Source organism: Choloepus didactylus, chromosome 5, assembly GCF_015220235.1.
Source record: "Choloepus didactylus isolate mChoDid1 chromosome 5, mChoDid1.pri, whole genome shotgun sequence".
NCBI classification, from domain to species: domain Eukaryota; kingdom Metazoa; phylum Chordata; class Mammalia; order Pilosa; family Megalonychidae; genus Choloepus; species Choloepus didactylus.
In genome coordinates, this window is record NC_051311.1 from 130,961,829 (window position 1) to 130,986,350 (window position 24,522).

General features: G+C 39.5%; 1 protein-coding gene across 1 annotated transcript in view; it reads left to right on the forward strand.

Moving 5' to 3' along the window:
* Nucleotides 1–338: 338 nt before the first annotated feature.
* DNAH11 (dynein axonemal heavy chain 11) overlaps nucleotides 339–24,522 on the forward strand; it is a 415,753-nt gene continuing 391,569 nt past the window's right edge. The window contains 6 exon segments of the mRNA XM_037836873.1: nucleotides 339–886; nucleotides 2,373–2,516; nucleotides 10,477–10,673; nucleotides 11,154–11,343; nucleotides 12,081–12,180; nucleotides 16,982–17,193. Coding sequence (XP_037692801.1) covers nucleotides 590–886; nucleotides 2,373–2,516; nucleotides 10,477–10,673; nucleotides 11,154–11,343; nucleotides 12,081–12,180; nucleotides 16,982–17,193 — 1,140 coding nt within the window. The 5' untranslated portion in view covers nucleotides 339–589.

A 24,522-nucleotide genomic window follows, 5' to 3' on the forward strand; every position in this document is an offset into this window, starting at 1 on the left:
ATGATCAAGGTAAAGGATTCAGCACAAAGGTCAACAAGACAGCACTGCTTAAACCAATACCGGGCTGCTAGCACTTCTCCCTCACTGGGAGCCTCACGAAGACGTCCAGCCGGCGAAGTAACTGGAGGGCAGTGGGCCGGGGAGTGAGCCCACCGAATGGCTCAAACTGACCAAGAGCACATCTTTTCCCGGGTCCAGGCTTAGTTCCCAAAACCCGCGCTGCGGTCTTGGTTTCGGGTGGGCGGCGGCCGCCAGGCTCTCGCTCCGCCCCCAGCGGGCCCGGGGCGGAGACACCGTCCCCTGGGAAACGGGACGCGCCGCTCGTCTCCACCAGAGCCGGGCTCGTACTTCGCCCAAGACGCGCGGCCGACAACTAGCTGCAGGTGCGGGGCGAGAGTCGGCACGCGCCGCGTTCGAGGGGAGGAGTGTGGGGAGCCTCCCGGGGCGCGCGTGCAGAGGGGCGTCCTCGCCCACCCGGAGCTGGCGCAGGTGCGCGCACTAGGAGCCAGCCGGCCCCGCGTCCCCTCGGGCGTGCCCAGTGGCAGCCCGGGTGGCAGCCCGGGAGGTGCAAGGCTTCCGGGAAGCTCCGATGCTTCGCTTAACTCCAGGTGCCGGCCGAGAGGCGGCGGGCGCGGTGGAGTTGGAGGACGAGGAGGAAGAGGAAGAGGAGGAGGCCAGGAGAGCCCGGAGTTTCGCCCAAGACGCGCGGGTACGCTTCCTCGGGGACCACCTGGAGCAGATGATGGGGCTCTCGGAGGAGAAATGGAGCGAGTTTCTGCAGAGCGAGGGCAACAGGCAGATCCTAGGGGAGTTTCTGGAGAGCGCCAGGCCAGCCTGCCTCCTGTTCAGCGTCGCCGCCGCGGGGCAACTCGTGGCCACCTGGGAGGTAAGGGGCGCCGGGCGAGGGGACCCGGCCACGCTGCCCGCCCAGCAAAACGGAGACCAGAGCGGGGAAAGTCCAGTCGCGCCTTCTTGGGTTCCCGCGGGGTGGCCGCGGGACGCTTTACAGAACTTCGCTTGAAGTCCCCGTCCCGGTGTACGCAGAACCACCCACATGCTCCCACTCTGCAGCGAGCAGCTGTGGGGTAGGCTTCTAGCAGATGAACCTTTTATTATCTGGCCGAAAATCCCCGGTTAAGTCGGCTAGACCCGGATAATTCAAGAAAAGCAGCGCTGCCCTCACCTCGCTGGCCATCAGGTTTAAGGTGTTTTCTGTATCTAATTACTCTCGTTTCAGTCGCTTCGGGGTATGTATTTATGGGATCTCCTTTTTAGTTGGGCCACTCTAGAGACAAATCTTTAAAATGTGGTGTCTGGCAGAGCCCAATTAACTTGCCGCGTATTCAGTGTGACTCCCTAGCGATCACACTTCATTGCAGGGAAAAGCAGAATTCCTAGAAAAGGAGGACCCTGGCAATCTGCACACACATGGTGTTTACCAACGCTTTAGGGGGAGCAGTTCTTTCCTTCCTTCCTTCTTTGTTTTTTTAACTTATGGTTTTGGAATTTAGATTGCCGGTCTCCTTGAAGGTTGCGATATCAACAACTACAGCATTTGTAGTTAGCTTTTTTGAAGTTTTAGAGCAGGGTTTACAATCTTTAGTACAGTGCCTCAATGTAGTAATGTAAAGTGATATCATCACTAGATGTGGTTATTGTAATAGCTGGGAAATGGGATCCCAGAGAAGAAAGAGAATAAGAGGAGTTTGCCGCTTCAAGTTGGGGAGGGATTTTTTCCCCCTATAGAACTTAGGGTTTTGTAAATTCTGGAACTGTTTTGCTACTCACTAAATTGTAAATTTTTTTTTCTTTAATTTTGTTTTTAGAGCAGTCGAGGTGATAGAATGCTCAACTCTGGTATTGTCTAAGTTAAATGGTCATTATTATATCTAAAGAAGGGACTGAATACTTGTAGAAATGTTTGAATATCTTGGTTAAGCATTTCTATCCTTTGCCTTGAGGATAGAAATACAAATCAACCTCTTGTGCCTTGTGTTTACATTAATGTGGCTTACTTTCAAACAAGAAAAGACAAGTATTTAAAAAAACTTCACTAAGATTGAAACATTCTACATGGTCCTTATATTTGTTTTTAAACATGAGATTTTATGGTATATAATGATCTGGTGTAATTGGCATGCCTTTTAAAGGTGACATTTTCACACCAATAATGCTGTGAAATTAGCATTATAAAAGAACAAAGAAAATTCTATATATTTCACAGTGGAAAAACCTTATTTGTAAAGGTAAGAAAGATGCCAGGTTTTTGTTGTTGTTAGCTATCCATCTGCAAGTTGGATACAGCAAATCCTGCTTGTTAACATGGAAACTACATAGTGAACTTGAAACTAATTATCTTGCTCTTGTTTCAGATTCCAAGAGATGCAAAACATAAACTTGTTTATATTGCCAAGAAGCTTACTGAAAGCCCTGGAATAAATGAATACTCTCAAACTATTTTATTTGGAGAGTTACCTGCATCATCTCTTGGACATGTCACTGCTTTCCTAGATGAGGTACTAGCTTGTCTTTAATGTTTGAATCTTTCATCTCTCTCCCTGACACTTGGAATTATTGAGGAACAATTTTGGCTAGTAAAATGAAGAATTATAGAAGATAGTTATCTCTTTAGCCAGATGGGTAGAGAGTCGGAGCATTTAGACTGTTTTCCTGAAATGAGTTGATACTTCCTGACACTAGTATATTTAATAGGTAGTTGGTAATTTGGAGGATATTTCTTTCTTTCTGTTAAAGTAATGGAAGTAAATAAAAAGCAGAATGAATTCAGTAGGGACTTGTAGTTCACCATAGATTTTAAACTTCACCTTCAGACCAGAGGCAAACTTACAGTTGGAAAAGGGTATTACCAGTTTTTCAGATTCCTGTTAGTTTCTAAGTGTCACTCACATAAGTCAAATAGGAAAAGGTGATGGAGAGGAGATGCTAGAAATGGTTGCCTTTAAATTCCTCTTTTTCTCCCCTTAAATCAGAGAAATACTCTTAAACCATTGTTACTTGCACTTTAACATGCATTAACACCAGCTGGGGATTTTGTTAAAGCCTGACTGATTGTGTAGGTCTGCGGTGAGGTCTTAGATTCTGCATTTCTAACAAGCTCCCTGATGCTGCTAATGCTGCTTGTTTATGGAGCAGCTTTGAGGAATGAGGCACTAAATGACCAGGTTCCATAGAACTAGAGCAGAGGATCTCAAACTTTGCTGAATATTAGAATTATCTGGGGGAACTTCTTAACCTAGCAATGCCCAGGTCACAGCTCATACCAATTAAATCAGAATATCTGGGAGCCAGGAATCAGTAGTTTTAAAAGAGCCCCAGGTGATTCCAATGTGCAGCAAAGTTTGGGAACCACTGGGTTAGATAAGCTGTCTATAAGGTCAATTCAAATTCTATTGCTAAGTCAGACTTCAGTAATCAATGCAGTCCTGCAAGGATATTATTTAAAGCAGGGATAATCACCAACATTCATTACTTCTGATTTATCAATTCCCCCTCCCCTGTTGCTTTTTACTCATTGAGTCTCTTCTGTCTTCTTAAAAGCAGGTATTTTCTTGCTGTCTTTGGGCTAGTCAAAGTCTCCCACTTCAGTACCCTACCTAGGTTTCTTTCCCCTCCCATTGAATTTACTCGACTTCAGTTGATTTCAGTGAAATGCTAGGAGGTAGGTTTTGTATCTTAGCAACTGGAACCGTTTTTGGTATGTAGCAGGTGCTCAAGAAATTGTTACTGAATTTAATCTGATGAAACAATTGTCATGTAAAAAGTGAATGACTTATAGTTATTATTTGAATCTGGATGGCCAGCACGTGGGGCATGGAGGGCAAGGCTATACTCTTGGGATTCCTGCCCTATATTTTTCTGTGAACAGAAGATACAAAACTTTCTCAATTTCTTCTCATCTTTCTATAAATTTATTGCAATACCAGAATCTGCATCCCACTTGGAAAAAGGTTTAAATGAAGGGGCATAAGCTGTTAATGGGTACATCTATCCAATTCTTGAGATATCCAGGCTCTGGAGAGTTTAAGTGATGTGGAAAATCCTTGTTTGACTATGCTTGAGGAACTTTTCATTGGCCAGTAAAAAATAAGTGAGGGCATCACATTTATTATCACATTTATTACACACTTGTTGCGTATCACTTGGTTTTACTCATGGACAAGGCTTCAATTTGATATGAATGAGGCTCTAAGGATGACTGTAGAGTTTTCGATTAAAAGTTTCCAAAGCTTGTCTTTGCTTGCTATGTACCAAAGTTAGCATAATTGGCTGATTAACAGTGGTTTATGATGATGCCCGAGGTACTCTTAAACTTCTCTCTCCAGCCAGGATCTCTCTCCCGAACTCCAAATTTGGAGATGCTCCAGCCTTCCTGATGTTTCTTCTTGATATGCAACAGACGTTGTAAACCGAAATTCTGATCTCCCTCCCCCAAACTGTGTTATTGGCAGTTGTTCCCAGGTCTGTGGATGTGAACTCCAGCCTTTCAGGTGCTCAGGCCAGAAAGACTCAGGCATCCTTGACTCCCTTCTTTGTTGCATATTCTTTTTTTGTTGTTTTTTTTTAAATCTTCGTTTTATTGAGGTATATTCACATACCACGCATTCATACAAAACAAATCGTACATTCGATTGTTCACAGTACCATTATATTGCATATTCTTGTATGCATTGTCAGGAAATCTATGTAGGTATCTAGAATCAGTTCCCTTCTCACCTCCACTGCTACCACCCAGGTCTAATTTACCGGGATTCCTGCATTAGCCTCCTCTTAGGTCTCTCTGCTTCTGTCATGGCTCCCAAGTACAGCTGATTTCTCACCACAGTAGCTAGAGTTGACACATAAATCAGAACATGTCACTTCTCTCTCAGACCCTGCATTAACTCCCCTGTCACTCAGAATATAAGGGTCAAAGGGTTTATAGTCGTCTTCACTTTGCTTTGTGGCTCACTGTGGATCGGCAACATTGGCATCATCTGGGAACTTGTGAGAACTCCAGAATTTCAGGCAGAGCTGTTGAATCAGTCTCTTCAGGTGGCTCATATGCTTTCTAAAGGCTGAGACTCACTAGTCTAAAATCTGTGTGATTGGGCTTCCCATTGCCCCCCAATTTATCTCCTACTACTTTCTCACTTCGTAATTCAAGGCCCCCTTGCTGTTTTTAAACACCTCAGGCTGTAGCCCCAGGCCCATTGCCCTTGCCTCATGTTGGTTGTTCTTGTCAATTCTCCTGCCTGGAACACTCTTCCCTAGATATCCACTCACCTAATCTCTTCATGTCCTTCTAGTATCTTGCTCAGATATCTCTATTGTGAGGCCTCCCTCCAGAACAGTAGGTTTCTTTGCAGGGCCAAGGACTAAGGAGAGGTGAGTGAGGCAAGGTGAGTGACTCAACTGGGTAGTAAAGAAGGGGCCATGTTACTGAGGTAATGACTGGATTGAAAAGTAGTGTGGAGTCTCCCAATGTTATGGCACTTATTTGGGACATAGGAAGGGGTGGATCAAGTGTTTGAACCAAAGGGCAAAAATATCATTGTAGATTTCGTATTTACTTTTTTCTTATTTTAATGCCTTGTATTCTTCATTTATATTTAATTTTGTCCAGTCTTCGGAGTTTGACTCAGATATACACTGAGCAGTGGTCCAGGATGATGTGCTTTGGGTTCCCAAACTTCTCTCTCCAGCTTTGACCTCTCTCCTAAACTCCAAGATTGGACATCCACTTGCCTTCTGATGTCTCTACTTGCTATGTAATAGACATCTCAAACCTGACATGTTCCAAAATTGAGCACTCAGTCTGCCCCTCAACATTATGTGTCCCCGTACATTATTATTTGTAACTGTATTTTATTATAAAATCATACTTAAAGTCCATAAAATGAAAGGTAGTTATTTCTTTAATTATGTATTATCATAAAGAAACAGTAATTGTGAAAGTTTCCCAAGCCAAAATAGAAGTATTATTTTGGGCCCCATCCATGGAGATTCCAATTTTAGAAGTCCAGGAGAGGCCCAAACCTTGTATTTTTAAAGTATTTCTCAAGTAATAGCCACGTATAATCTCTCTGCTGATGTAAGAACCATTGTAAAGAGAAACAGTCCATTTTTTAAAAAAGGGTAAGAGAGTGAAGGTAAGTAAAGAGATCAACAGCAAATGCCTTGGAGCTCTTTAATCTGTGGTTGTATATCTCCTAAGTAAACAAGTCTAAATTGTTTTGGATCACAGAGAAAGTTTGGGAGTTTTCTAACAAACCACAGAAACCAGAAAAAACAAAAAAAGAAAACACTCCCAATTAAGCAAATAAACCTTGTTAATTAAGTTACTTTGTATGTAGTTTGTTGATGACAAAATTTATTGTAATTAAAAAATACGTTCCAGGTCTATTTGCTATAAATTGTGTTTATAGAGCTATTCTAGCTCTTTTTGTCTGGATTATTGCTTTCCAACACATGTGGCTCAGAATTTCACAAGCCAGTTTGTGACACAAATATTTAATTTTAAAAGGAAGTTGTCCTTATCACAGAACAGTAAATAAAGTCTGAAAAGTACCCAGTAAATTAGAAATGTTGACTAACCAGAACTTTCCTTGATTCTGACTTTTAGGAAAAGCTGTTGATATCAGGGATTTATGTAGAAAGCAGTTTCCCAGTGGGTCAGGGTGAGTTCAGCCCAACAAGCCTCAACTCAGTCTGGCTTCCAAGGCTCTCCGTAAGCCTCCCTGCTTTCTCTCAGCCTCATTTGTCACTGTTCCAGGGGTGCTGGCTCTCATTCCAAGCAGGCCAAATCATTAGCAATTTCCATAAACACCATGATTTTACATATGATTATTCAGAGTTCTGGAATGCCTGCATCGGCTTATCCTTTCATCTTAAAGATTCAAACCAAATAGGAACTTTGCCGGCAAGTCTTCCCTGACACCTCTCTCTCCCAGAGGCAGGTGTTTGTCCTGTGTTTTCAGATTCCATCCTGAAGTTACCTCTAATTATGGCATTTCTTACATTGAGGGTCGTGGTTTCTGGGTCCTATGACACTGAGCTCACTGAGGGCAGGAACTCTTCCTTATTAACCTCTTTAGTCTTGACTTTACATGGAGTAGGTGCTAAGCAGGACGATGTAACTGTACAGTTTGGAGAAGTTTGTTTGAAGTCTATTAGGAAACAAAAATGAAACTTCAGACTTGTTTTCAGTTAACTAGATGGTTGTATTATCAAAATGAAATTTTAGGATTTGGATAACCAAGGAAACCATGCCTAGACAACAGAAAATTAAAACCTACACTAAGAAAAACAAAGTTATGGCCCAGTCAAAGGAACAAACGTACACTTCAACTGAGATACAGGAATTTAAACAACTAATGCTGAATCAGTTCAAAAAGTTTAGAGAAGATATTGCAAAAGAGATAGAGGCTGTAAAGGAAGCACTGGACATGTATACAGCAGAAATCAAAAGTTCAAAAAAACAACTAGAAGAATCTATGGAAATGAAAGGCACAACACAAGAGATGAAAGACACAATGGAAACATACAACAGCAGATCTCAAGAGGCAGAAGAAAACACCCAGGAACTGGAGAACAAAACATCTGAAAGCCTACACGCAAAGGAGCAGATGGAGAAAAGAATGAAAAAATATGAGCATCGTCTCTGGGAACTCAAGGATGAAACAAAGTACAATAATGTACGTATCATTGGTGTCCCAGAAGGAGAAGAGAAGGGAAAGGGGGCAGAAGCAATAATAGAGGAAATAATTAATGAAAATTTCCCATCTCTTGTGAAAGACATAAAATTACAGATCCAAGAAGCGCAGCGTACTCCAAACAGAAGAGATCTGAATAGGCCTACGCCAAGACACTTAATAATCAGATTATCAAATGTCAAAGACAAAGAGAGAATCCTGAAAGCAGCAAGAGAAAAGCAATCCATTACATACAAAGGAAGCTTAATAAGACTATGTGCGGATCTCTCAGCAGAAACCATGGAGGCAAGAAGGAAGTGGTGTGATATATTTAAGATACTGAAAGAGAAAAACCACCAACCAAGAATCCTGTATCCAGCAAAGCTGTCCTTCAAATATGAGGGAGAGCTCAAAATATTTTCTGACAAACAGACAATGAGAGACTTTGTGAACAAGACACCTGTCCTACAGGAAATACTAAAGGGAGCACTACAGGGTGATAGAAGACAGGAGTGCATGGTTTGGAACACAATTTTGGGAGATGGTAGCACAACAATGTAAGTACACTGAACAAAGGTAACTATGAATACGGTTGAGAGAGGAAAGTGGGGAGCATGTGAGACACCACAAGAAAGGAGGAAAGATAAAGACTGGGACTGTGTAACTTGGTGAAATCTAGAGTATTCAACAATTGTGATAAAATGTACAAATATGTTCTTTTACGAGGGAGAACAAGCAAATGTCAACCTTGCGAGGTGTTGAAAATGGGGAGGCATTGGGGGAGGGATGCAATCAGCATAAACTAGAGACTGTAACTAATAGAATCATTGTATTATGCTTCCTTTAATGTAACAAAGGTGACATACCAAGGTGAATGCAGATAAGAGGGGGGTTAGGGGAGGCATGTTAGACACTTGACATTGGTGGTATTGTCTGATTCTTTATTCTACTTGGATTTAAGGTTATTTTTCCTTTTGCTGCTTCCTAGCTGTCATTTTTTTTTCCTCTTTCTTTTGCCTCTCTACCTTCTTTGACTCTCCCTCCTGCCTTGTGGAAGAAATGTAGATGCTCTTATATAGATAGTGGTGAAGGTGATGAACACATAAATGTATGACCATGCAGAAAACCATCGATTATTTACTTGGGATGGAATGTATGGTGAGTGAACAAAACCATATTAAAAAAAAAAATGAGTTGATGACAAAACCTCGAGGGCAATATACTGAGTGAAATAAGCCAGACACATTAGGACAATTATTACAGGGTCTCCCTGACAGGAACTAATTATAATATGTAAACTCATAGACATGAAATATAAGGTACCAAGATATAGGACGAGGCTTAAGAATGGGGAGTGGTTGCTTTATATGAGGAGAATGTTGAATTAGGATGAACTCAAATGTTTGGAAATGAACAGGGGTGTTGGTAGCAAGATGTGAGAATAACTAACAGCGCCGAATGGTGTGTGAATGAGGTGGAAAGGGGAAGCTCAGAGTCATATATGTCACCAGAAGGAAAGTTGGAGGTGAAAAGATGGGAATGTATAAAACTGAATCCTATGGTGGGCAATGTCCATGATCAACTGTACAAATACTAGAAATCACTTCCATGAACCAGAACAAATGTATGACAATACAATTAGAAGTTAATAATAGAGGGGCATATAGGGAAGAACTATATACCTATTACAAACTATATACTACAGTTAGTAGTATTTCAACATTTTTTCATAAACAGTAACAAATGTACTATATCAATACTATGAATCAACAATTGAGGGGGGTTGGTTAGGGATAGTGGAGGATTAGAGTTTCCTTTTCTTTCTTTTTTTCATCTTTCACTTTATTTCTTGTCTGGAGTAATGAAAAGTTTCTAAAAATTGAACAAAAATTAAGTGTGATGGATGCACAGCTGTATGAGGGTACCCAGGGGCAAGTGATTGTACACTTTGGATCTTTGGATAATTGTATGGTATCTGAACAATCTCAATACAAATGAGAAAATAAAATTTAAAAAAAATGAAATTTTAAAAAGTGAGATAACTAATATCTGATCATTTTAGCTAACCAAATTTTTATAGTATAATGCTGATAACCTGGACAGTTTGTATCAGAAAAATGAAAATTCTTTAAAATTACTAGATGTCGAAAAGCGTTGGAAAGCTGGAAGAGATAGATTTTGTTAACAAACTCCCACTAATTATCTAACATATGCTAGGCTCTGGGAATTCAAAGAATAATACTTTCTGAGGGTTTTCAATATGTGGTTTCACTGATGTTCCCAATTTAATGGTAGAGGGAATTCTGAAAAAACATCCGTGTGGTTGAATAAACATCTTCTGACAGTCCAAACTTTAATCCACTGGGATGCCACCCAGGGCTTGTGAAGATTAATTTACTCCTAGTCTTCATGTGATTCAAAAGGGTTATTTCATTAATATACCTGCCACTGTGCTCAGTTTGCTTTAAGAAAACAGTTTGCTTACTTGACATGATTTTGCTTATTTTATGCAGTTTTGGGTCATAGGGAGCGTCCACAAATGCTGGATAAATGGGTAAATAAAAAACAAGCAGTGTACTATTTCCACTTTGAGAGAATTAATGTCAAATAGATTAAGTCTAGATGGGTCACTGACTTTGTCCTCTCTTTGTAGATTTGGTATTGTAGGCGGATATTTATTAAATTAAGTGGCTTTGTTGCCAATTTTGTGTGACAAAATCTTCGAAGGAGCACATCATCTGTAAATCAATTTAACTGCTTTTTAAAAATGTTTCTTTTTCTCTAGATTTTAGTGCCAATTCTTTCTAACAAGAACAACCATAAAATTTGGTCCTGTTTTATTTCACAAGATATGGAACGTCACATAGAAGTGATGAAAAATAAAATGCATATTTTTAGGGGCAAAATGTCAGGAAGAACTCTTCTACCGATTCCCACTATTGCAGGAAAGATCGACCTGGATCAGAATTATTCAAAGAACAAGTATGTAATGATATGGAATATACAAGATATGAGGATGGAGAGTCAGTATACCCATTTAACATTATATCCTTAGCAAACTGTTAGCAGACTATAGAATTAATTTAACTACATTGTGTTTTTAAAATAATGTGCAGAAACACCATGTACATTATTTCTTTTCCAAGCATACTTTTAAAAAGCTAACTGTGCAGAAAGAAAACTGTACCAGTTGCTGTGATAGCAACAATATTCCTTTAGTAAAATGATTTTGAGGATATGATGTCTTTAACAATGTTGTTTTTTAATGTTTGAGACATGCTAATGAAAGAATAATATGTCATAATTAAAATTGAGGCTATAAAATAATGGAAAAGTTACATAAACTGATTTGTATTTAAAAAACTAGTTTGTGGATACATAAAATATTTATTAAGATCTATGCCCTATCTTAATTTAGATGAAATGATTCACCTTTCAATTATTTTATTTCAATGTTTGAAGGCTAGATTCAAATGAAAGGACAATACTTCATGCAATTGAGTCTGTGGTTATTAAATGGTCACATCAAATCCAAGAAATTGTAGAAAAAGATTCATTGCAGCCTGTGCTGAATGGTCTTCACTCAAATCCTCAAACTGAGCTAGATTTCTGGCGGATGAGGAAAGAGAATCTATTATGCATTTATGATCAAGTAAGTAGATAGATCTAGAAATTGCTTGTAAATTAAATTATCAAAGTTGATTGCAGAATTCAGTCTCTAAAGTAGTGATTTTCAATAATTTAAAAAGTTTAAAGTCTTTAAATGACTTAATAGTCCATTCTCTTTTCTTACTCCAAAAATGGTATGCATTTTTAAAATTAATAGGGATTGAGAGCAATTTTGCCTTTTTGAGAACATTTTTTTAGCGTTTGAGATAATTGGAAATACTTTGCAGCATTGGAAAAAGAGTGGTTCCCCAGGGAAACATTGAGACTAAGATTTAATTAACCTAGTCAATTTAATTGATTTGGGAAGGAGTAGGGTTTCACTTTGTGGAGAGATGCAGCTTTGAAAGAGCCAACTTTGTGTCCTTTGCTAGGGTTTTGCCATGCAAGTTACTTAAATTAATGTTCTAAAAACAAAGACTTTCATTTACGTCTCAGAGATTTTCTGAAACAGAGCAAGAAATTTTATTTGGAAAAATTAATATTTTACTTATGTAGTAATATATAAATCAACTGTGATTTAAAAAAAATTCAATTAAAAGAACTACAAATGCAAAATAAAATGCCAGCTTAAGGGAAAAATAGACTTTTTTCAACTTGGAACCAGATGTACTTGTTTGTGTATTGTACATGAGTAGAAACTAATTTAAATATTTTATTACAGGATGCATTTGTTTAGTAATTGATCTAACTTATTAAAGTTGTTATTATTTTTAAATTTAGCTCCAGGCTCCTGTTGTCCTCAAAATGGTTAAGATTCTGAAAACTAAACAAAGCATCTATTATCCAACTTTGAAGGACATTTTCTTGACTGTGGAAAATGGTGAGACTCTTGTTCCCTGCATGGCCTCAATGTCCCTCAGGACGTGCCCCTGCCTGCCTGCTGAGCGTCGTTGCCTACCCTCCCACCGTTAGCATGTTCACGAAATGATGGCATTGGCTCTTCTAATGATGAATTTGCCTTACCCTTTGCCCCCTGGCTTCCACCTATATTAAACTATTTTAAATTCGTCTGGTATATAATAGGTACCTACCAAAAGTTTGGCTCCAGGTTAAAGTTTTAATTGAAATATGTGCTTGGAGGGGAGGGCCTTCAGAATTTAGCAACCCTGGGTAGAGGCTTCTTAATCAACAGTTGGCTTGTGATTATCTAAATGGTCCAGTTATTCATCAGTAAAATTTCTGACTGCGCTTGACATCTATTGCTCACTTAGCTTATAGGCACTCAAAGTCAACATTGATGCTTTTGGTGAAGATTAAACCTACAAAGTGGAAGGTTTGTTCATTTGTTTACTTTTGAATAGATAATACATGCATATTGTTAAAGACCAGAAATTATAAAGATGCATCCAGCAAAAAGTCTCCTTCTATTCGTGTCCTCCAACTGCCTAGTTTCACCACCCCTAGGTAACCAGTCTCCCTAGTTCTTGATTTCTGCCCAGGTTTCTTTATGCATATTTAAGCAAATAGGATAGACATGATATTTAAGTTTTAAATGACAAAATGGTACTGAATAATATGAATAAACAGCTTTTTCCTTTTCAAAGGTATTGGAAAATACCTTTTTGGTTATTTTTTTCCCATGTGGCGTTTGAAAGGTTAGGGAATACTTCAGATGCCAATTGGAAATGCTTTGCTATCTCTTTAGGACTTTCTCCTTGAATTCTGTTTGAAAAGTTGGCATAGATAAGGGAGAATATTTGAGCTTGGGGATTCCTGTTCCAGCTCTGCTTTGCTGAGCCTCTGCTTTCTCGTTGGCCAAATTGGCATATTAACACCATCCTTGCGGAATCGGTGCAAGGATTAGAGCGCATTTCTCAACCTTGTTACTATCAACATTTTCGACCAGATATTTCCTTGTTGGGGCTGAGGAGGTGGGCTGTTCTGTGCATTGGAGGATGTTTGACAGCATCCTAGTCTTCTACCCACTAGATGCCAGTAGTACCCTCTGTGTTGTGACCACCAAAAATGTCTCCAGGCACTGCCAGATGTCCCCTGGGAGGAAATATCACTCCTGGTTGAGAACCACTGAATTAGAGATATGTCATATACAATATACAAGGTACCAGGCTTGTAGCAGGTATGGCTCAATAAATAGAAGCTGTTTACATTTTTTACCATTAGTATACGACCACCATTTTCTGTGGATAAAGCTTCTACAGGAATGAATATTGGGGGTTAGGAAAAACACTTTCAGTAGAATGAATGACCCAAATCCATTGTCAGTTAGAGATAGAAATCCCATCTCATAGACATACTTGAGACCCCGTGAAATCACCAGATGTGTTTATCACATTTTAAGAGGCACTTAACTGTTAGATGTAGTTATTTGATTTTGAAATTAACGTGGGTAAAAATGCACTAATTTCAATACATGAGTACACCTTGGAGACAAAAGGACCTTCTCTTTCTTCCCAGGACTTTATTGTTAGGTGAGTAGATTAATTGGTTACATGTCAAGAAGAGGACCAGGAGAAGGTCCACCCTGACTCCTGGTAAACAAATCCAAAAAGTTCAGCAGGCTTTTTTTGTTTTTTTTTTTTTTTGTTTTTGTCTTTGACATGAATCTTTTGGGATAGCACCAGAAAATAAGAAATTAATTCCGTCCCATCATAAACAAAACTTGTTCTTAATCAAGAGTATTTGTAGCCTCAGAAGCAAATCTTAGCTAGGGATTTGGGATGGGATTTGATGGAGACCCATTTAGGGTACAAGAAAAGGAACATTTTTTAAAGAAAATTTTATTGTGGTTAACACATATAATAAAACTTGCCATTTTAGCTATTTTTAAGTGTACATTTCAGTGGCATTAGTTACATTCACAGTGTTAGATGACCATCACTACTGTCCATTGCCAAAACTTTTTCATCACCCCAAACAGAAACTCTGTACCCATTAAGCAATAACTCCTTTTGGTGGCTTGGAGCTACGTACCCCAGAAAAACATGTTCTTAAACTCAGTTGATTCCTGTGGGTGTGGACCCACTGTAAATAAGAGCTCTCCAAGATGTTACTTCAGTTAAGATGCGGCCCAAATCAGTCAGGTTGGGCTTTAGTCCAGACTACTGGAGTCTTTTATAAGCAGAGTGAAAGCCAGCCCAGAAAGAGACAGAAGTCAGGAGAGGCCGCCATGTTCATTGCCAGGTGACAGAAAAGCCAAGCAACAAGGATCACTGGCAGCCAGCCCCAGAATACCACAGTCTTCTGGGAGAAAGCTTGCCTTGATGACACCTTGATTTCGCACTTAGCCTCAGAACCATCAGCCAATGAGTTCCCATGGTTTAAGCCAACCCATTGCATGGTATTTGCTTCAGCAGCGAGGAAACTAAAATGGTTTTTGGTACTGGGAATGGGGTGCTGCCAAAAAAAATGTAGAAATGGTTTTGGAACTGGGGAATTAGTAGAAGTTAGAAGAATTGTGAGGTGTTTGATAAAAGGTGATTCAAAGCCTGTGTGCTTTGAAGAGACTGTTGGTAGAAATACGGATGCTAAAGGGACGTCTGATGAGGCCTTGGAAGGAATGGTGAATGTGTTACTGGAAACTGGAGGAAAGGTAATTCTTGTTTTAAAGTGGCAGAGAACTTGGTGAAATTGAGTTCTGATGTCATATGTAAGGCACAACTTGAGAGTCATGAACTTTGATATTTAGCTGAGATTTCCAAGCTGTGTGTGGAAAGTGCACACTGGTTTATCCTTGCAGCTTATCATAAAATGCGAGGGGAAAGGGAGAAGCCAAGAACTGAACTCTTAAGCACAAAGAAACCAGAAATTCATGGTTTGGAAAATTCTGAGCCTATCCAGATAGTGCGCTCTGAGACTAGGGCCAGAAGCAGCTCTATCAGGGATGTCTCTGAGCTTTTGGGAAGTCAGTCCCCAGACGGACAGGGTTTCACATGAGGGTTTAACTGAACAATCCTTTGCTAAAGAGTGTGTAGTTGAATATGGATCCAGTCAGCCATTTCCTTGGAGGTCAGGATTGGAGGTGCAGTTACCCAGGAAGGATCTGTGGAAAGTTTCTGCAGGGTGATTTGGACCCCTGTGAACTGTACACAAAGCTGACATAAAGTTTTTTTTTTTTTGAAAAACTTACATGAGTGGGACGTGGGACCACTGTCAGCCTGGACAGAAAGGGACAGAGAAGGGACAAATAGAAGAAAGAATTTACACATCTATTTCAGCCAGCCAGGTTCTCCTGGGGAACTTGTTGTAAACCTTCATTAGAGTTTCCAGCTTGTGGTTCACCCTGTGGAATTCATATTTGCCCATTCCCACAGTCACATGAGCCAATCCTATAATAAATATCTTAATATTTACATTATGTATGTCTGTATACATATATATCTCCTGTTTCCCTGGTGAACTCTTTACACTCTTCCCCAGTCCTTGGTAACCTTTAATGTACTTTCTGTCTCTGTGAATTTGACTATTCTAGATATTTTATATAAGTGAAATCATTATTTCTTTTTGCCCACTGTTTTCAAGGTTCATCCATGTTGTAGCATGTAGCAGAACTTCATTCCATTTTATGGATGAATAATATCATTGTGTGTGTGTTCCAACCCAGCTCTTGGAAGGCTTGGCTTAGCACAGCCCTAAGACCAAAGAACACGCCAGGCACAGAGTGAGACATGGGTTTATTGGGACTTACAAACAGGAGAAGATTCTTCCTGGTAGTGGCCAGCAAGGGAAAATGGAATTAGTGCTCTGTGAGGGTGGGGATGCAAAGGGACAGCTTATAAGGGCTTACAACAAAGATATTCCGTAGGATAAGAGTTTCAGCAGGGTCTTGTGACACAGTGATCTGGAGATTTGTTATCAAAAATGATCAGGAGAGAGGAGTTTCAATGCTTTGTTTATGATACCATCTGTACATACTTTCTTCCCTGAGGAGGTCTGATGACCTTCAACTTCTGTTCCGGTCACGCAGGCTGCTCCGTGGTGTGGGGCCTCATTCTCCATTAGGGGGGACAAGGCTGGACCCTGGGTCCCCCCCAATGTGTTTACCACATTTTGTTTACCCATTCTCCTGGGGGTAGACACTTGTGTTGTTTTAAAGGACCAGTTTTAATCAAGAGAAAATTTGGATTAGATTAACTAGTAATTAATATTTTTATATCTATAGCATTTAAAAATATTCCTTACTGTTACATTGCTTAACAATTTTAGTAGTTATTTTTTATTAACAATGTAATAAAAATTTCTAGTAATTGTTTGAGCTACTCTCACAGGAAACTGGAATGAGATACTACAATTGTGCTTGCGCTCAAGTACCTAGGAGGAATTAAAAATTCTAGTGCCAAAGCTGCACAGATGGCTCATTCCCACGGTTTTCATGGTCTTGACTACATTTCTTTAGACTCCAACGGTATTTTCCCACTGGATTTTCAGTCATGATTTGCTTATGCTCTGTGAGTAACTACACTTGTACTGTTCTGAGTTATAGACGAGACAGTGTACAAAGTCTTCCAAATCAATCATGGTAAACTGTAAGATAAGTAATATAAAAAGAAATATGACAACCTTCAAGTAAAGCCGTTTTGTTTTATGTTATTCTCTTGAACTTGTAAAGTGAATTTAGGAAAGCACGACTGCATCACATTAATTGTGGGTCTCTTCCCTTTCAGCTCTTCTGGAAGCCCGAGACGTAGACCTCCACCTGAGCCCGCTGACGGGGCACATTCAGCGTCTCCAGGAGACAGAATTTCCACAGACCCACGTGTTAATCGCCCCGTTATTTCATACCATTTGTCTGATCTGGAGTCATTCCACGTTTTACAATACCCCTGCTCGAGTTATAGTTTTATTACAAGAGTTTTGTAATCTCTTCATAGACCAGGTATGTAGCATTAAAAAGTAGAAAAAATAAGATACATCGCTATGCAGTAGGTTCTGTTAGACCAGCAAAGAACAAATAATTCCGGAGTATAGTTGGAATACCTTTTTTCCTTTTTTCAGAAAGGAAGTTTGTGGTAACAAAGGTCAGATGACTTTTTCCTAAATGTTAAGAGAGGTCTAGAAGTAAATCAGACACAGTCATAGGACAGCTTTCTTGCTGGATCTTCTTTGTTTTCTATCCTGCCTTTTGTCAAAGAGATTTTAAGGTGGCTTCTAGTACAAGGCAGGTATGCATAGGACCAACTTTGTAGCATTCCATTTGGTTTCCACAGGAACTCTGGCTGATGGAAGACTTTCAGAAAGTACAGTTAAGAAAATATGGCAAAAGAAAAATTAACCTAAAAAGAAATAGCAGTGGAATTGTATTGAAAGAATCTGTTTTGAAAGAATTTTGATTCATTTTTGGATCCTTAAAAATGTCTCTCATAGTTGTTCCTCTAGTCCCTCATCTGACTTTAACTTGCAAAATGTTTAAAAAAAAAAAGAAAGACTGCCACTCTTGGCTTTATTTTCCTTTCTGTGCAAACTCTCATTCTTCTTGTGTCCTTAATAGAGAATATTACATAATTTCAGAGCTGTACTTGGAGATCACATAATCTAGTGGCTCTTAGTTGGGAGTGTGTGTCTGAACCACCCAGAGAGTTTTTGTGAAACAAAAGCCAGGTCCAACTCAGCCCCACTGAATCAGAATCTGTGTGTATGGCTTAGTCTTTGCATTGTTAAGAAGCTTCCCAGGGGTGGGATCTTTGGCTGCAACTGACAAACTGAAATCAAGCTAATTTAAGGGGGAAAAAAAGGAAAGTATGTATAAATTTATGTGAACTGTAAAGTCTAAGACTGCAATAACTTCAGGAGTAAATTGTCCCAGTGGGGCTCAGATCATAATTTCAAAACCCTTCCACTTCCTCTGTTTTGCTTGTCTGTTTGGCTTCATTCTTCAGGCTCTTGACACATGTTCCATAACTTGACTTTTGGTAGCCCTAGACATGTAGCCTTCTAGTGCAGAAACTTCACTGGAAAGAGGCTGTCTTCCTTATGAGTTCTGACCCAGTGGACAATCATTGTGAGCAGGGAATGGGGGATTTTGGACAAGCCAGGATCACTTAGAGGAGCGTGGGCAACTGAGATTGACCTAAATCACTCATCTAGTCTACCACAGGGGAGGTAAATTGGGGTTGGGGGTGAGTGGTATTTGAAGCTCTCAAAGTCTGCTTACCTTTGAGGCAAGCAATTTGGAGCTCCTGCTGCTCCAGCCCCACCTAGCTGCCCAAGCCAAAAAGAGAAGATTGTTTGGTAAACTCTGCCCCAATCCAATCCCTGATATTTTTCAGATGAATTAACTGAGACTTGAGAGATGACATCATTGACTCAATTTCCCTGAGAAGTTGGAGGGAAAGCCGGACTGGAGAAGAGGTCTCCTGACTTGCAGTTCAGACTTTCAGTATGAGGTTGAGTTGTTAATAGGCTTCCTTTCTCTCTGCTTCTGAAGAGGTGGAGGAGTAATATTCAGGAAAGGCTTTCTAATCAGACCAACCTGGATTCAAATTTAATTGAACCCCTTAAGGAACGTTAAATTACTTCTCTGAACCTTAGTTCCACGTCCCTCAGTGGGGAGGGACAGTGCCCAGTCCAGGGGCTGATATGAAGACCAAAAGAGATGACCTATGTAAAATGCCCGGGAGAGAGTCTGGCATTTAATAGAAGTGTGTTCTCTTGCCAAGGCTGTTGAGTTACAAGCCAGTTGCAGCTCTTAATAGGGGCTAAAACCAGGTCAGTTCCTTGCTATGTTTTATCATCCTCTCCCCTGGGATCATTCTCCTCCTCACCCCACGCTTCTTTCTCTTTGGTGCAAACTCAGTTTTGCTCTATTGTTTAACCAAAGACCCTAATGGTGTGGATCTCCCTATGAAAGACCACAGTCCCTGCTGCAGGGACAAGGACCATAATCACACGAGCCAAACCCCATTTAGAATCATTTCACTGCAAAGCCCCGTTAGTGTATAAACCCCAGAGGTGGCTGTTCTTCAGTGACTTGCAGGTGGCTTGCGAGGGGTCCTGGTTGCCTATAAGCCTGTAAACCCACGCTCCCCAGCCCTTAGTCTATGCCAATGGCCAGAGTTTGCCACGCTCTTGAGAAAATAATGTAGCTTCTCCTGTTCCTTAGTTACCATTTCTGGATTCTATCCAAAGGCTTCCTTGACCTGATTTCTTTGATTCTCTAAGTGGCAGATCCTGGACTTTGTAGTAAATCTGCCCCAACATGTTAGGAATCAAAAAATCAACCCTCAGCCAACTTTCACACGTGTTCCCAGAAGAGCTACAGGGGGAAGGCAACCCCCTGCCCCACCACTGTTTGCTATTTTTTTCTCTTTATGCCAAAGGAAAGACCTAAAATGTCTGTGTTAAGTAGTTAGATTCAAACATTAATTATTTATTTCCTAGCAATGTAGTAGGTATTTGAAAAAAATAATACATATAATTGAAAGAACTGCCATAAATTATTAATGGGAAGTGGGGGCACTGCACAGCTTCTCAAACCTAGGATCAGAGGGGACATGGCCACTTCGTTTCCCGTTCCACACTGAATTTTGCTACAGTACTACCTTTTTGTTCTTTCTTAAACTTTTTATTTTGAAATACTTTCTAACTTACTGGGCAGTTGCAAAAATAATACAAAATCCATAGAATTGTGTCATGTCCCCCACCCTAGATACCCAGATCCATGAATTCTAACATTTTGCCACATTTGATGTAATTGTTCTGTCTGTCGTCAGTCCACCTGTCTGTCTGTCCATCCATCTATCCATTCATCTGTTTTCTAAACATTTGAGAGTAGGTGGTGGTTTTAATTTCCTAGGCTGCTTAAAGCAAATACCATGAAATGAGTCAGGTTAAACAAAGAGAATTTGTTTGTTCATGTTTTGAGGCTGGGAAAATGTCCAAATCAAGGCCTCCTCAAGGCAATGCTTTCCCAGTTCTTGGCTCCTCAGCCACACGGCAAGGCACATGGCGGCATCTGCTGGTCTCTCCCTTCTCTTATGGGTTTCTTTGATTTCAGCTTCTAACTTCCATGGCTTTCTGTCTCTCTGTCTGAATTTCCTTCTCTTATAAAAGACTCTAGCAATAGGATTAAGAACTATCCTGAATGAGGTGGGTCCGTCTTAACTGAAGTAGCCTCATCAAAAAGTCCTACTTACGATGGGCTCACACACAGAGGAATGGATTAAGAACATATTTTTCTGGGGTACATATAGCTTCAAACGTCTAAAGTTGTAAACATCATGTTCCTTGCACATGTAATATTTCCATGTACATTTCCTAAGAACAAAGATATTCACTTATATTAGCACTTAAGTGCAGTTATCCAGTTTGAAATTTAACATTACAATATTTAACTTATCATCTATTTTCCAATTTTTTTACATGTCTCAATAATGTTCTTTAATCCTTTTCTCCTATATTATTAGGTCCAGTCCAGGGTTATGTATTACTTTTAATTGTCATCGTCACTTTAGTTGCTCTCTCTCTCTTTTTTTTTTTTTTTTTAATTCAAGAAAATTTATGCAACATACTTTCCCATCTCTACCACTTCCAAGCATGCCATTCAGTGGGATTAACCACATTTATAATGTGCTTCCTTCACCATTGTCCACTACCAGAACTTCCCCCATCACCCCAAACAGAAACCCTACACCCATTATGCATTAACTCCCCATTCCCCCTCCTCCTTGTTCCTGGTAACCTGTATTCTACTTCCAATTTCTGTGCATTTGTGTATTCTTCTAATTTCATTTAAGTGAACTCATACAATGACTGTCCCTTTGTGTCTGACTTATTTCACTCAATATGATGTCTTCAAGGTTGTGGCATGTGTGACAACTTCATTTTTTTAAATGGCTGGGTAGTTTTGCAAGTATATATATACCACATTTTGTTTATCCATTCATCTTCTGATGGACATATAGGTTGCTTCCACCTTTTAGCTATTGTGAATAATGCTACTATGAACACAACCTAAATACAAGAACTGAAACTAAAACTTTTAGAGGAAAACATAAGGAAATATTTGCAGGACCTTGGATTAGGCAGTGGATTCTTAGACTTTACATCAAAAGCACGAGCAACAAAAGAAAAAACTATAAATGAAAAGACCACTGACAAATTGGGAGAAAATATTTGGAACTCTGTGTGTCCCTTCTTTCAATTCTTGGGGGGTATATACCTACAAGTGGGATCATGAGGTCATATGGTAGTTCCATGTTTAACTTTTTAAGGAACTGCCAAAATGTTTCCCACAGTAGCTACACCATTTTACTTTTCCACAAAATATTTGAGTGTTCTATTTCTCTGCATTCTTGTCAGCACTTATTTTCTGTCTTAAAACAGCCATTCTTGTGGGTGTGAATTGGTGTCTCATTGTGGTTTTTTTATTTTTATTTTTCTATTAGAGAAGTTGCGGGTTTACAGAACAATCATACATAAAATATAGGATTCCCATACACTGCCCCAATACCAACACCTTGCATTGATGTGGAACATTGGTTAAAATTAATCATATCCCCCTTTTTAAATACTTGTACTTTTTTTTTTTTTTTCAGCAGTAGTACCAGCATTTGTTGAGAGATTATATGTTCTAGGCACAGTGTGAAGCAATTTACATGGATTATGTCATCTAAAACACCTAATACTCAGGTCTATGAAATATATCTATAAATTTATTTTTTTTGATTGGAGAAGTTATAGGTTTACAGAAAAATCATGTAAAAATACAGCATTCTCATATGCACCCTATTGTTGACACTTTGCATTAATGTGGTACCTTTGTTACAACTGATAACAGAATATTAAAATTGTGCTATTAACTATAGTCCATGGTTTGCCTTAGGTGTATTTTTCCTCCTATATCACCCTATTATTAACACCTTGTGTTAGTGTCGTACATTTGTTATAATTCATGGGAAAACATTCTTGTACAATGTACTATAGTCCTTTGTCTACCATAGGGTTCACTGTATGTAGTCCTGTTTTATCTTTCAATTTTTATTCTAGTAACATATGACGTAAAACATCGCCCTTTAACCACATCTACATAGTTCAGTGCTGTTAATTACACTCATAATAATGTGCTGTCATCACCACCATCCATTTCTAAACCTTTACAATTAACCTAAGTAGAAATTATGTACCAATAAACATCAACTCCCCATTCTCTACCCCCAGGTTATCCCCTTGTAACTTATATTCTAGATTCTGATTCTATGAGTTTGCTTATTCTAATTATTTTATATCAGTGAGATCATATAGTATTTGTCCTTTTGTGTCTGGCTTATTTCACTTAACTTGATGTCTTCAAGATTCATCCATGCTGTATTGATACATTCATCCATGGTGTATTTTTAATCTCTACTATTGTGCCTTTCATCCCCATAATATCTATTATGTTTCTTTTTATACTTTAGAATTCTTTATGCTCACACATTGTCTTCGTCATGTGCTGCAGCTCTTTATCCATATTTTCCTTCATCTTCTGGAATCAATTTAGGAGATTTGTTAGAACTACTTTGATTAGTTTTCCAACTTTTGAGTATTCCCTGAGTTTTAATTTGCTCCCTTGACTGAGCCATCTCTTCTTGTTTCTTAGTATGGCTTGTAATTTTTTGCTGATGTCTAGGAATTTGTCTATCTTGATGAGTTAACTCTGCAGGTTAAATTTCCTTCTTGTCTAAGGTTTTATTTTTGATTGACATTGCGTTAAGGGTCTTCTTTGATGCTTGGTCCAGCTTATTCTAGAATGAGTAGAATAGCCCATATTTAACAGTCCAGATTTTCTCAGCTCATCTTCATCTGATTCTTACCATGGATATGCTGTACAATTTTTAACATTGGCACTTTTGGCGCAATCATTTACCTCCAGGAGAACGCTTCCTTTCTTCTGTTCCTTGCCTGGAAGTCTTGATCTGTTCTATTTATTTTCATGCAAATTTTTTCCCCCAGCTCCTGTGATTTGTCTCAATTCTGTCCCTCACACAGTGCTCCCTTTTCCTTACACCTTTCAGTTCTGGGACCCATCCTGTCTTACAGCAGATCAGTTTAAGCCCCACTCTCTCCCTTTTTCTTCTGTGAGGCTTTTCTGCTTTTTTTTCCCCCAGTAGTGTATCCCACCCAGGGTAGCCAGATGGGGTTAATCCAGAAAGGTAGGCTACTCCAGAAAAGTCTATTTTGTGATTTAGGTGGTCCAGCCAACAGAAACTGGATTGATTGAGTGCATCTCTTGCCAACAGTGCTGCTGTGGTCTTTCCCCTCCCCGCCTAGTCCCACCCTGTCCCGGGGGCCCTTCTGTGTGCAGCACTCCTCAGCAGCTTGTGTTCCACCCTGGGTCTCTGAGGACTTGGGTCCCTGTGCCTGCATATGCGTGGGGTCCTAACTTGCTGCTGTGAGTGGTGAGTGGCTCTATGGTCTGTGTCCGTGGTTGGATGGACCTAGGCTGCTGCCAAGCTGTGCAGGACTGAGTAAGGGGCAGGGGAACAGACTGGGTGGGTTTGTGATGGAAATGTCCTTCTTAACAAATATATATATATATGTTTTTATGTATTTTGAATCAGCATGTGTGGAGTCCTTACCCAGTTGCTACTGCCCTTCAGCATTCTAAGCAAGTGGAATTTGTCCTTTTAATCACTGAATCTCTTACAAGGCTTTTTAGGGAATATCTTATATCACCATGTTGATGACATCCTCATTGTGGTTTTGATTTGCATTTCCTTAATGTCTAGTGATGTTGAGCATCTTTCCATGTGCTTATTGGTCATTTGTGGATCTTCTTTGGGGAAATGTCTATTCAAATCTTTTGCCCATTTTTTTTTTTAATTAAAAAAAATTTTTTTTATTGAGACTGTTCACATGCCGTACAATTATCCAAAGATCCAAAGTGCACAATCAAACAATCATTTGCCCCTGGTACCATAGCTGTGCATCCATCACTACAATTAATTTTTTTTCAATTTTTAGAACATTTTCATTACTCCAGAAAAGAAATACAGACAAAAAAAGGAAAACTCAAATCCTCCCATACCCCTACCTATCCCGCCTCCATTGTTGACTCATAGTATTGGTATAGTACATTTGTTACTGTTGACAAAAGAACATTAAAATACTACTAACTATAATTAGTTTGCAATAGATATATTTTTTCCCTATTTGCCCCTCTATTTTTAAAAAAAATTTCAGGATATATTTAATTTTCAGATATTTGATATCACAAAATAGTGGCCGT